The following is a 13,955-nucleotide window of genomic DNA, read 5'->3' as shown; positions in this document are numbered from 1 at the left end:
AGGGCAACCTTTCCAGCTCATGATTGTAATACTTGGTTTAATTGGATCCTGCCACCTGCTAGCCACTTATAAAATACACTCCGAGTGTGCCGTAATGCTCCATCTGTCCATTGAGATAAGACAGTAAAATGATATTGCTGGCAAAACAGAGTGATATTCATAAACTGCTAAAAATCAATGGTGATATGCCTGCTCATAGCTTAGATATGAACTTTTCTTATGAACTGGAAAGTAATAGGGTGGGTAATAGTAGAGTTCAATTAAATGAAATGACATAGAGCTTCCTGAAAGCGGTATGAAAAGGAGGGGAACAAATCCAGTGACAGAAAGCAGACAAGTGCAAGTTGTGCTCCGTGCACCACTAATCAAGTAAACAGTAAATACTTCACATGGAGGCATTACTCTGACCTGAGAATGGGAGAAGATGTTGCTGAAACTGCAGAACAGCTTTTGCTTCAGCATGAGAATGTGGCAAAATACCCACCGATGGGGCTGAGGCTCAGCCTCCTATCTGGCAGGTGGGGGAGCACGTGTCTGTTACAACAGGATGAAATGGGAATTGCTCTAGAGTGGTAGGAATGCCCCTTCCCTGAGAGCCCAGCTGTTGGAGAGCTTTGTGGTCTGCTCAGTTACATAGAAAGAACCAGAATGACCTGAGCCTGAAGAGGGAGAATAAAGTTTGGACACGGGCACTGTCCCCTTGAGATCACACGGAAGGGATTATTTCTTGCAGGTGCAGACAGCTGGCTGTTAGATGCATTTGCGGTGTTAAGGCTGGTGCTACCCATACATATGTTAAAATAAATGGTCTCCACCTCCAGTGAAACCATTGGAAAGTGCACTGGGCACAATGAGTTTGCTTGGACAAGTTTCTCCTGTTAAGGGTGTTTTGCCAAACAGAGTAACAGGGGCTGTGTAGGGCGCATAGGTCTCCTCCTTCTCTGTCCTGCTCTGCCCACTGCAGGCGGTGGGTTAGGGTTCCTGACCTTGTCCAGTGGTGGACTGGGTGTCCCAGCACCCCCCGAGTCTCCACCAGGCTGGTCTCACTGTGAAGGTGCTGGTGAGCTGCTGCACGAGAGCCCCAGCTATGGGCTCACTGGAAGGAACTATTGTGTATCTAGTGAGCCCTTTTTAAAAGCATCTTATGAAACTTCATAGAGAGTGGAGAGATATTGGTGGAGAGATCTTCAGTCCTTCCCAAAACACCCAAAGAGTAAGCTAATTTCTCCAAAGACTTTAGACTGAGTTTGTTGGGGAACAGTTGATTCTGTCAGTGCTAGGTTTCGTGGCACTGTTCTAGACCGGAGCCAGCTCCTCTTTTCTCTCTGGCAGTCACATGTTTTGACAGAGCATTGCCTTAAGTCCCATTAAACAACCTGATGATTACCCCTTCAGCCTTACCCAGCCGGAGTTGCAAAGGTCTCTACTCCTGGCATCAGCCAGTCTGTTTCCTCATCAGGCTTGTCCCCGCCTTTTTCCATGCCCACACACTCCTTGCAAAAGGTACCCCTGCCAGCCGTGAAGAGTTGCAAGCCAACTAGTTATGGTGTTCCAAACAAAAGTTTTTATTAAAAGAAAGGATCTGCACGGATAATATAACACACAGCGCATGTGAAATCGCACAGGAAAGGTGTGTTGCAGATTCATGGCATGTACAGACAGCTGCAACAAGTAAGTTCAAGAATTAATTTCATATCTTATATGAAAACAGCAGCAGCTTGCCAAACACCCACTATTTTTTGGAAAAACCAAGAGAATCCCAGGGATTATGGTAAGAAAGAAGGATCAAGAATAACTCAGCAGCCATGCAATACTCATCCGCTTGGACCAAACAGAAGGTCACAGCTGCCTGGGCAAAGGTTTCTGCAGCCAGACCTTTCACAGTGGTTACTAGATTATGTTCCTCAGACTTTGGTGCTTAATTTGGAAATAATGAGGTCAGTTTGTTTTTTTGTTTTTTTCTGGCATACAAGTGGCCTACTTTATAAAGTTCAAATGTGCAAGGAATAAGCAAATAATTATTGACCACAAATACCATGGACTATGATATTTTTATGCCAGACTAATGAACGTAAACAGATTACATGTCACGTTAACTAAACACAAAAGAACAATTCAGTGCTGTCAGTGGATTTAATTTACTAAAATATAGATATGTATGCTCTATTCAGCATGCCTTGGCAAAGCACCATTGGCTTTGTTAAACCCAGCAAGACAGTATTAGAGCTCATGCTGTATTAATTTAGAAGGGGAAAAGCAGCCTCTTGATTGACACATACACCACTGTATTCCAGTGTGGTTTTCCTTTTTTTCAGCATCTGAGTCTAGTGCTTATTGCTGGAGGAGGATTCATTTCAGAGTGCAGAGGTTGTGTAATAACGAGCTCCTGACCTGGAATTTCAGCTTCAAGCATACCCCAAGCACCTCGGCTTCAGCGACCTGCTCCCACACACCGTCTCAAGGCAGCGCTGGGCAGCGTTTTGCAGCTCTTGGTTTTGTCAGGGGACCACAGGGCATTACTAGCACACATTGTGCTTTGGAGAACAAACACTCAGCGTGATCTGAGGCTGTTGTATCACTGTTCTCTCTACTTGTTTCTGGCTTGGGGTTATCCTCTTTATAATGATCTAGGGATGCAAAAAGAATATAAATTGATAAAATGCAGCACATTACAATATTGTCCATAATTAACATTAGCCATGGGGATACTGAGGTGTTGTTGACCTCTTTTGACATTGCTGTCTATGCTGACCAGTAGCTATTGACATTTTCCACTTGTCTCACTTGCTCTGCACACTACTAGTACTACCGTTTAAAACACCCAAAAGCTGCGATCAGCTGCTGTTTCTGAGACTGCCAGCAATAGGGCTCCTCAGTGTTACATCTGTACATGTGCAGTTCTTTCCAGCAGGCACTTTGAGCCAGGTACCTTCTGTTCCTCAGCCTCTGAGCAGACAGGGGACCAGTTCCTTCCATTTTCTTCTGCTGCAGCAGCAATGAAACAGCCCCACTCTGCTTCTCTCCTGCACAAGGGCCTTTCTGTTGGTGAGCAGAGAGGACAGCAGCCCCTAGCAGGCTGCCTTTCTGTCGGGAGGCTATAAGCGGCTTCTGTAAGTGCTTTAACGCAGGGCTTAGACAACTGTATTAATGTCAGGGTTTCAGTCTTGTGTCTGCATGGGGAGAACTCCCCCTTCTGTACGTCGCTCGGGGCACACAGCAGAGAGGCAGCTCCCTGCTAAGCAGGCAAGGCAGATCTGCCTGCCGTGGATAACTGAAGCACGGGGCAGGGGGGAACATGGCCCCGGCAGGTGATGGGTCTTCACCTCGGGCACCTGCGGGAAGTGCAGGGATGTGCTTGTTAGGAGCTTTCCCAGGCTGCAGAAAATGTTGGGCCAGGTCGCTGAGGTCTGGGTTATTTGCTGGCAGCTCTGAGCCACTAAATTCATGCGAGAATGCAAGCAGAAGGCAAAGGCAAGACAGAGCAACAAAAATCTCCGAGGCCTCACACATCAAGATACTGAACTTCCATACAAGAGGCAATAATGGCATATCAGAAAAGTTGGCGCCTGACATGCTAACACCTTTGTGCGCAGGGAACATGGAGGTTTCTACCACAAGTTGTGAAACTACGCAGCGTCACAATGTTCAGAGAAGTGATGTTACATTCCAGCCAGTGTAGTTACTTGTCCCAAAGGAACCTCAGTAACAGGGTGTCGACTTGGAAAATTCCTGTCTGACCAGTCTAACCAGCTGGCACTCAAGAGAACACACTGGGCCCCGGTGACTGCAAGGGGCTGCAACCAAAAAACAGGACAAACATGCTCCCATGTTCTGCTTGCTCTCTAAGCCCCCTGCCCTGCAGCTCTGCTGGGATCTGCTCACCTCTTTCCTCTGGGCTGGAGAGGCTTGAAATGCTTTGCTGCAATACAGCAGTTTCGCTGGCCCTCCTTGTGTTTCTGAGTGCTCCACAAGTGAAAAGGTGCATGGTAGCAGGAGGAGCACCTGGCTGGGAGAGAGAAGGCAAGCAAGGCTGCGGCTGGGTTTCCATCAGAGCCTGGTCCTTGTTTTTAATTCTCTCTCTCCTGGTGGCCCTGCCCAGAAGATTGCTCGTTCCCTCACCCCACTGTCACCAGTTGTTCATTGCTTGCTCTCTTTCTTATTCCCGAAATGCAGTGACTCATCTTCTTGTACTTGCCTCGCCTCTGCTCATTAACATGCTTCGAGTACTTCACCTTCTCTTCCTTTGCCATTATCATTACTTTCTCCCATCACACCATTTACTAAACAAATATTTTTTCCTCTGAGCTTTTCTAGGTGAATTCTTTTCCCCTTCCCTATTCAGGTTAAGGATGGAGCAAAGGTGTAGAAGAAATGGAGTCCCTTCTTCCTCTCCTGGATGGGATTTTAAGATCTGCTTTATGATCTTTATGCAGTATTGAAGCATTGTCTCTGCAGTGTGGAGCACAGAAGGGCCTTTTCTGTGGCAGAAGCCATCTAGTCATTGTCAGCCCTGTATTTGTTAGGCCAGGTTTACCAGGAAGGTCTATAACAAGGCATGTACTGCTTCAACCAGACCCAGCTGCTCTGTGGTGCCTGTAGGGCAGTCAGTGCCCACCCCACCCTGGGCTACTGACCCACACATGGGATCTGCACGCCAGGGAAAAAAGCTTGGATGTCTGCTCCACACACTGCAGCCACCACGGGTGGCAAAGCTGCAGAAACCAGACAAGCTACTTCTTATTTTCTCTGTGCAGAGAAAATAAATTTTTATGCTTTCCTCTAGACAGCTAGTCCCATTGTGGGGCCAACAGAGTAAATGGATGTTTTGCACTTGAAGTAAGCGAAACCGTGGCTTCTTCTAAAAGTTTTGCTGGAGAAACACTTGCAAGGGAAAACTCAATAGTAGAAACATACTGAAGAAGGAAAGAGTGGAAAGGACACCTCATTACTCATCGAGATCCACTCTGCGCCCAGCTCACCCTGTAGGGTTTAGGTTTCTTCCCTGCTGGGGAAATGTTTCCCACCCTTGCATATTCTGAAGAAGGAGAGCTGAGTTTTGACTCCGTTTCCTCTCATAATACTTCACTTACAGAGAAATGAATTCAGAACTATACTTAGTAAGAGTGAAGTGTTGGAGGATCCAGGCCCTATGGCCGTGTTGCTGCTCTGCCGTTGGGTGCCACCGTCACCTTTATCCATAAAGGATCTGATGGCAGGAGCCATCTCTGTGGCCTGTCTGGTCTGGCGTTGGGTCTCTGGTTTGCCTTCTGCTGGAGCAGCCCTTCTCTTAGCATATCAGGTTTGTGCATGGTTTTTTTGACACTGTTAGTGGTGCACAGATAAAACATTTAACAGAAACAGCTGTTCTTTGTGAACATTGGAGGGTCTGTGCTTCTTGCCAGTGAGGTCAGAGTTGGTTTATCAATGCCATAATCTGTGTCTGCTCACAGCAGCTCGCTCTAACTTCCTGAATGTGGAGCTGTTATTAAAAACATGCTGAGCATACCTTTGAAGCAACATAATAAATAATGTTGTTTACATAATAAAACTAAATCATGAAATAAAACTAATCAAGCTCAGTAGAACCAGTCACCATAGGGATAATGTAAATAACAGCAGACATGGCTGTAGGCTGCCTTGCAAGAGGTGCTGGCCCTGTGTTTGCAGACACAGTAAGTCAGCATGTGGACACTGAGGTGACCGAGTGTCTTTATTGGAATGCTCTGGGGCAGCTGGCTGGGGCAGCTGGCTGTTGCTGTGACCAGACTGCCAGTAGCCACACAAACATGGCAGAGTAGGACAGGGGCTGTAATGGGGCGTCTGGATGAATTCAGCAGGCTTTGGGAAGTGAAGGTAGCGTTTGCTGTCCCGATCACCCAACAGCAGTGTGCTAAAGCTGAGAGGCCCTCCAACACACCTGAACTGGACCAGAGGGTTGGGATGACACCAAATCGTAGCAAGTCTCAGCAGACAGGGTGATTTCCAGACAGCTCCTCAGGTCACAGTGCTCAGCAGGGTCTGCGTGTCTCTGCGCAGGGATGCGCCCAGGCCTGACCCTATTGTATCCCGCAGGGGCACCGCTCGGGTGAAGAGCGCCCAGGCACCGTATGGCTTTCACACCTGCCCTCTGCACAGCCCCGCAGGTAGCCTGTCGAGTAAATAGCGGCTATTTGGGGAGGGAGATAGAGCTGACGTAGTATCCCTTGCAGAGCACATGTAGCTGCCCTTGCAGAGCGTGGTTCTCGACTGTGAACTCCCAGGCCGAGGTATTACATTCCTGATCAGGCTGACGGCACCGTGCTTCGCAGGGCGTGTGTCACGGTGGGGCAAGAATGGGGCAAGCACCGAACCTGCCTTTTTACACGGGCATACAGCAGGAGGGCGTAAGTACCCCGGCACAAAGGAGAGGGCTCTGCGGACAGCCGGCTGCGGCACCAGCGCCCACGGCCGCCGACACAGAGCCGGTACCGGGGCCGTGTGGGGATGCCTCCCCCGCCTCCCGGGGGGTTTCACCGGCAGACGGCAGGCACGCAGCATGCCGGGGCCGTTCCGGCACCCGGGGAAAAACAATCTTGGGGTCCGCGACCGTGTCGCGGGAGCTTGCGGGGGGGGGCACGGGAGGAGGCACGCGAGGGGCTGGCGGCCCGGACATGCGCCGCGGTGGCGGGTACCCCCCGTACCAGCCTCCGGGGCCCCGGCCGACGGCGAGCCCCGCTCAGGTTGCTCCCGCAGCCCCCCGCCGCCGGGGGGAACCGGGCCGGGGCGGTCAGTCCCCGCCCGCGCTGCCAGCCGTGGGGCACGCCTCGCCCCACGCCCCGCGCTGGTCGGGGGGGGGGGGCCAGAGACGGGGGCGGAGCTCCGGGCGCACCTGGGCGACACCGCCCCGCCCTCTTCGCTGCAGCCGCCGCCGCGGGGACGTGGGCGCTTCTCCGCTCCCGGGGCGGGGGGCTCTGGCGGCTCCCCGGGGCCGTGGCCGCGGCGCACGCAGCTGGAGCGCCCCCCTCCCCCGACGGAGGTATTGCGCCAGGCTCCTCAGAATAGGAGAAGACGGAGGCGGCGGCCGGGCTCCGCGGCGCGGCCTCCGCGCCCTCCCCGTTCCCATCGGCCCGGCCCCGCCTGCGCCCACTCGCCGCCGGGTGGGCGTTGGGCCCCCGCAGCGCGATGCCGGCGCGGCGGCGGCGGAGGACGGCCGCCGAGGAGGAGGCGCCGGAGGCGGAGGAGGACGAGGAGGAGGCGGAGGGCAGCGACAAGGTGAGCGCGCGCGGCCGTCGGGGCGGGCGCGCCGACGCGCGCGCCGCTCCCGCTCCGCTCCGCGCGGCGAGGGGCGGAGCTGGGGCCGGGCAGCGGCGCTGCCCTCCCCCGCGGATCGCCAGGACGTGACCGCGGCGCGCGTGGGGCGCCGCGTGCGCCCTCTGCCTGGGAAAGGGGTCTCGCGCGGCCCCTCCCTGTGCTGTAACGCCGCTGCCGCCCTCCCGCGGGGGAGCCGGGAGAGGGCGGCGCGCCAGGCGGCCTCGGGCCCGGCGCGCGGGGCGCGGGGCCCGCGCGTGGCCTGCCCCGCCCCGCTGCCACCCCTCTCCCTGGCAAGACCGGAGTGGGGACGTCCGGTCTCTCTCCGGGCCCGCAGCAACAGCCCCGCGCCGTGGAGCTGTCAGGCTGCGTGTCGCAGTTCGCCCCTCGCCGCGGTCGCTGGCCCAGGCAGGGCGCCGTGCAGCGTGGGTGGGCCGGTGTGGCGGCGCGGGAGCCGACACGCAGTTGCGACCTGCTCCGGTCAGCGGCTGCGTCAGCGCTTTTCCCGGCAGCCGGCCCTGTTTTATGGCCTTTCAATGACAGGCATTTACCTCTGGCCCGGAAAGGACTCACAGTACGGCATTTCTGCTAAGGCAGGGGGTTTTCGAAATACTGTCTGTGCATCAGGTTCATTACAGTGGCAAAAGAGCTGTTCTTTTGTTTGCCGTGGAGTTAAGGCTTATCTCTGCAAAAGCTAAGCACATCACAGTTGCTAATTGTCTGAATAAAATGAAAGAGATGCTCTAATTTTGGTAACTGGAATTAAAAAAAAAAAAAAAAAAAGCTTTCTGATTCCTAAATTGAGTTTGCAGTTCATGGTGGAGGGCTCCCAGACTGGTGACTAAACCTGTGTGGATGTCGAAGCTGCAGAGTGTGCGGTCTGCCTTAGGCGTTGTGGCAAGGAATTGGAAAGTGAAGCTCAATAGTCAGTTTTTATTCTGCGCTTTGGTTGCATGAACTCAAAGCCAATGAGCTTGAAAATTTGCAGTACTGTGCTGCATTGAGGGCTGTGATCGAATAAGGTAATGTTCAGACTGTAGCTGTGCAGAGAGTATTTCTCTGTAGATGAGAATTAACTTTTAAACATGATTTCTTGTAGCAGTGTGCTCAAACTTGTTTTTCTGTGGCACTGTTCAGATTTGCTGTATTTTGTAGGCTAAGTTAATTTCTGAGGTGTGCAGTGAGCTGCCTTCAAAGAATTCTTCCCATTCAAAGCCTCTACTCTCTGGACTTCAGAAGGGTGCACTTGAAACTTGCTAATAATATTCTTGGTTTACCCACGTGATTTCCAGAGAGGAAAATGCTATTCTTGCCTATAAACCTAAACTTTTACTTACTCTAGACTCTCATCCAGTTTCAGGTGACGTTGAACAGAAAGGACGCTGCTGCTGTATCTGCAGCTAGGATGTTGGTTACAGGTGATGAATTTCCATGTGCGTACATTTGTGATGATGGCTTGGACTGTTAGATATGGAAAGCCTTTTCCACTGCACAGAAGACTTTTTGACAGATTACTGGGGGGACCCTCCTTGTTCTCATTAGAGTTGTTAAAGCTATCTGTGATGTGCACAGCACCAGTGACCCTAGTCATGGCTCACAAAATTTTACAAAAAATAAAATAAATTTTACTTATTAAGCTGTCTTTAGTGACCTTGGTAACTGTAAAGATAAATGAGCACTTGGGTCTCTGTTTTGAATATGAGTACGCAGGTATCTGCTATAGATGATTTGGTGGGAAGCATCTGGTCATCTGGATTCACAGATGCCACATTATATGCCTTCTTAGATGGTTATCTCTCTGCTCTACTGCTTGCCTGGCCTTTGTGACAAGTGGGTACCTTATTGTCCTTTGGCTATTTGGGATGGTACTTGTGCATTTAGGCCCAAGACTTGTTCTTTTGTTCATAACTACTCAGGATGGCTGTGGTGCAGTGGGTTTCCACTGCTTCCTAATACACAGCTCAGAACTGTCACCCTCTTCCTCGCTTGTAATGAAGGAGAAAACTTGGTTGTCTCCTTTCATATGGTAACTGCTATGTGCTGCTTCTGGTCTTGTTGACCTAATTAATTCAGACTTCCAGATACATAAAGGCAACGTGCTTTAAAGCACCTTGTTTGCCAAAGTATGGAAGGGCTCTATGTTTGCTGAAGAACTACATCATCACTAAATATGTCTGGAGGGTTTTATCTTTTGTACTTTTACTCCTGTTTTCAGTAAGTAAGCCTAATATGAAAAGTATCAGATTACAGTGTCCATAGATGCTCATTACCTACTGAATGTAAGTGAAACTGTGTTTTTTCTTATTTACATCTTTTTTTACCACTAACTGGAAACAACTGGTAGCAATTTCTACATCCATATAATTTCAAATAAAAGTTAACTTCCCTGGTTTTGTATGAAGGAATATGGTCTGCCCTTCGTGAAGCTTCTTCCTGAAGTTCCTGAGCTCTGCAAGTCTTGGTGTCTTCAGTTGCTCACTAGCTTGTTGAGCTGATGACTTTTTTACAAAATGCCTGTAAACGTGCCTTTGCCCTGTAGGGCTTTGCAGTTTCACTAGTTTGTTGTTTCTTTGCATTGCCCTGCAGCATGCAGGAGTGATTTTTCGTTTGTCCCTTTCTCATTTGCTGCTGCTTGCCCTGGATGCTCTTTTCCTTCACTCTTGTCAAAGTGTTCATAAATACTCTGCAGCTCTTAGGAGCAAGAGGAACAATTTGGCATTCAAATACTAAATACATATAAGTCAGTTAAAGTTTTACAGATTGATCTTCTGCGCATGTTCACACTTCTTTTAAAATTTCAGTTGTTTGCATTCTTTACTAAAAAGCAAGTGACATTGCTTTCAAATGCTTCAAAAAGTTTAGTGTATCCTGGAAGTAATCACACAGTTATTCCTCTCTGTACGGTGCAGAGTTCCCAGAGTAGGACAGGGAGAGGGCAGTGGAATCGTGTTGCATTACTGGTGGTGGGAACAAGTGACTGTTTGCCTAGAGTCGTTGTTAATTATTTGTAATTAAAACAAGCCTGGAATCACTGACCACCATCTCTCCTATGGTATTGAAAAAGCTGTTTCTGTTCAGTGAGACAGCCCTTCCAGGGAATCAATTGCTAGGTAAGTTACTCAGACCTGTGAAGCTGGATTTGGGACTGAGGTCTTTGATGGCCAAAACCTCCCAAACCTACTTGAGACAGATGAAATTCCTGACAGCGGTGTGGGTTACAGTGGAACATTAGAGTCTGTCATGGATCACTTAGTTACTTCATTTGACTTACTTCTTTGGAATATCTAGAAAATGGATCTGCTTACTTTTCACAGAGAAGCCTGACCTCCATGCTTTCTGCTACAAGCATGGTAATAATAATAAGGGCTGACTATTTCCAAACCTCTGTTTTCTTGGAAGTGGTGGTGAATTAGTATCAATGCAGATAGTAAAGGATCTGTAGGTTTCCATCTTCAATTCAGTGTGTGCAGTTCTCTTGGTTGTGTTTCTGCATGTCAGGCTTCAACAGTTTGGAAAAAGGTTTCATTATTCAGGATCTTCCGACACTGATATCTTACCTCCCTCTGAAGTCATCAAGGTACATCTAATTAAATATGCTACAATGTTGTTTAACTGAGCTATTGACTTCACTGTGGAACTTGTGAGAGAGACTGCAGAAAGGTCAAAGCTGGAGGAGAAAACTTTGTCATTTTGCCTGTATAAGTGTTACCCAATAATTAAATTCTTTTGCTTGCTAACGTTTTTCATGTAAGGTGTTGGAAAATGTCTTCATTTTCTCAGTTGCTTTTCATGTAGGCGCTGCATTCTCCAAGAACATATTTGCTGTCTACTTGGGAGTTCCTTATGACGTCCTGGAAAAAATGCAGTACAAGCAAAAGATTTCAAGTGCCTTTGTAACTAGAATAATTCCTGTGCGTGGTTCACTTGACACATTCTATTTGTAGTGGAGGGTGTGTGGTACAAAACAGCAATTCAGATGCGTATGTCCTTTTAGATGATGAAAGATTGACATGTCTATTTTTTTCTGCATGACACATGGCTGTATTCTGGTAGCTGTTATGAAGTAGCCAGCAAGCAGAATTCTACGTGAAAGCTTAATTTGTGGCAAGATTTCACATTTTGAATTCCTGTTAGGGAGGCTCAGGCTCTTGACTGTGTGAGTTCCTCCTTTGTATGGCCAGGTATTTGTGGTCTTCTACAGAAAATTTAGCTTAAGGATGAAAGTCTTGTCTTTAAGAACACCAAAATTCAAACAAAACCCTACAACTAAATAAACCTTTGTCTTGGGGTGGTTTGGAAATGATGAAAACTGATGAGCATCATAGTGTGTCAGATAGGTGTGTTTGTTATACACTGAGCTGTTCGTAGCATGTGAATAACTCATGTTTGCTTTCTTCCCTGTACTTGTTAGGCCTGCATCATTTCATCCTTGTTGGACTTGTATTCTATGAGCTGATCAAATAGGTTCTCTTGAAGGAATGTATGGCTTCAAATGAAGAGAAGCAAGGCAATGACCTCATTACAACATCTGTCTGTTGCAGATGCTTCAAATGTGAATCAAGGAGATGGGAGTGGCACACATTCTTCATGTAAAAGGCTCTGTCACTTGCAGTTTGAGAACTGTAGGAAAAAATGAAAACACCTCGGATCAAACATTTAATTTGAAGCTGGAGTTGAAAGGTGTCTTGGTCACTTAGAACTGTACAACTTCTGCTGTTTTCAACTAACCTTTGCAAACCTGCTAAATATCTGCTAACGATACGAAATGCATGGCATTTCAGTTAATACCCCTTGCAAGTCTTTGTGGTGACTGTGTGTTCAGCTTGGCCAAATCTCAAACCTGAAGAGCAGGAGAAGTGAGGGCTTCTTGGTTTTATACTGAACTTCAGAACTGTTTCTACAAGGTCAAGCTGAAGTAGCAAGGCTCTTGATTTCTTTTTATTTGGGGGAGGGGGGGGCAGGCGGAGTTGGTTTTGAGTGCTTTGGTAGTGATTAACTTAGTGTTTTCTTTTGTTGTTATTTGTGACTATAAACTGGAATGTTTACAATCAATCATGTAACATAATTAAGAAAACAATTAGCAAGAAAGACTTGTCCCACAGTGATGGGATTCTCTAAGCACTCCATGATGCAGAAGACAGCAGTGGTGATTATAGCAATTAACTGGAAAATAAAGTATTCAGGGTCTTTTTTGAGGTATGTTACAAAGGGAAGTTGAAGATAGTCGGGGGTTTGTCTCCCGCTGGTTGTTGTAGCAACGTAAAGCGAAAAAAATGACCAAATGCACCAAATTTTATGCAGCTTGCAGGCTGCACCAGCCAAGCTCCCAGTAGCGGCAGTATGATACACGAGCTGCTAAAAACCCAATTGGATAAACACAGACTCCTTCTTCAAGGTGTTCAGATACTCTGAAAAATGACATGCACCTGTGAATTCAGCTGCTGGAAATAGCAAATCTAAAACACTGCTTCTAATGAGATATGTAAGTGACAGTTGTGTGTTAAGTATCAGGGGGATAAAAGTAAGTATGTGGGGGGGTTTTGTTTGTTTGTGTGTTTGGTTTAAATGTTTAACACTGGTGGAGGACGGAAATGTGTTCTGCAATACCAAAAGCCCAAAAATGGAACAAAAAAATTTTGGGGTGTTCTTAGTACTGAGTGCTTAAAAGAGAGAACATCTCTGCCTTGTGCAAGCAGGGATTAATATTAAAGACACTAAGTTGTGGTCTTAGGGCCAGGATTACTGCCTGTCGCCTGCACGATGGGTAGGGTCTCCTAGAATTGCACAGATAGCTTGTTGCACTCCAGTGCAGGTCGCAGAAGTTGGAACATGGCTTTGGGAGAGACCTGTGATCCCCCCAATCACATCAATAGTTGGTTTCTTGAACTATGGTACAACACTATGAGAAACATCTCTGAATAACAAGGTTTCAAGCACAGTAATTTTTTATTTATTTATGTGCTTTTTCAGGTGTTCTACAGACTTTCTGAAGTCTGGACCACAGAGTATTTGCTCTTTTTACTTGTATTAATTATGGACAATGTCTGTCGAATAATTATTCAACTGTGGGCTTTCAAGGAGTAGGGAAAGCATTGATCATTTTTTTCAAAGAAGCAAATGATACAAAATCCATTCAGGAATTTCATCTTGGGCGTGTGTGCGGGACCCAAAGCGAATGAGAAAAATACAGGCCTGACATGTTATAAAAGAGAGTTATTCTTCCTGTTGTTACCCGTTTCCCTTGTGCATGTGCGTAGCACAAGTCTCGGGTTCTAAACAGGTAAAAACAATTTAAAAATGGAAGGGATGGTATTTTCCCTGGAAGTGGTGTCCCTGGATAGAGCGCCGTGGGAGGGTCCAGCGCCCGAGCGCGGCGCTGCGGAGAGGGCCGGCCTGCAGCACCCTGGCCAGCTCCCCGCCGCCCCACGCCCCGGCCAGACCCCGGCCCCGCCCGCGGCCGCCTCTGCCCGGCGTCTGGGCACAGGCTGGGTCCTTGGCTCTGCGCCGCGAGGTCTGAAAAGCCTTGCCTCCTCCACCTGTGCTGCTTACAGAGGTCACTCACTGAGGCGTAGCTTCCTGGGAAGGAAAACGGGTCTGAGAGGAAAAGGTGATAGCCTATAAACAGAGTAACCGTGAGATGGCTGGGACTGTAGGCTGCCTTAATTCTG

The 13,955-nt window shown here is 48.4% G+C and overlaps 1 protein-coding gene across 2 annotated transcripts in view; it reads left to right on the top strand.

Moving 5' to 3' along the window:
• Positions 1-7,142: 7,142 nt before the first annotated feature.
• Positions 7,143-13,955, top strand: part of CDS1 (CDP-diacylglycerol synthase 1) — a 43,913-nt gene continuing 37,100 nt past the window's right edge. For both annotated transcript variants that reach the window (XM_075421131.1, XM_075421130.1), the window contains exon 1: positions 7,143-7,251. In XM_075421131.1, coding sequence (XP_075277246.1) covers positions 7,162-7,251 — 90 coding nt within the window. In that variant the 5' untranslated portion in view covers positions 7,143-7,161. The remainder of the gene's footprint in view (positions 7,252-13,955) is intronic.

Source organism: Opisthocomus hoazin, chromosome 5 (assembly GCF_030867145.1).
Source record: "Opisthocomus hoazin isolate bOpiHoa1 chromosome 5, bOpiHoa1.hap1, whole genome shotgun sequence".
NCBI classification, from domain to species: domain Eukaryota; kingdom Metazoa; phylum Chordata; class Aves; order Opisthocomiformes; family Opisthocomidae; genus Opisthocomus; species Opisthocomus hoazin.
This window is presented reverse-complemented; position numbering and strand designations above follow the sequence as displayed.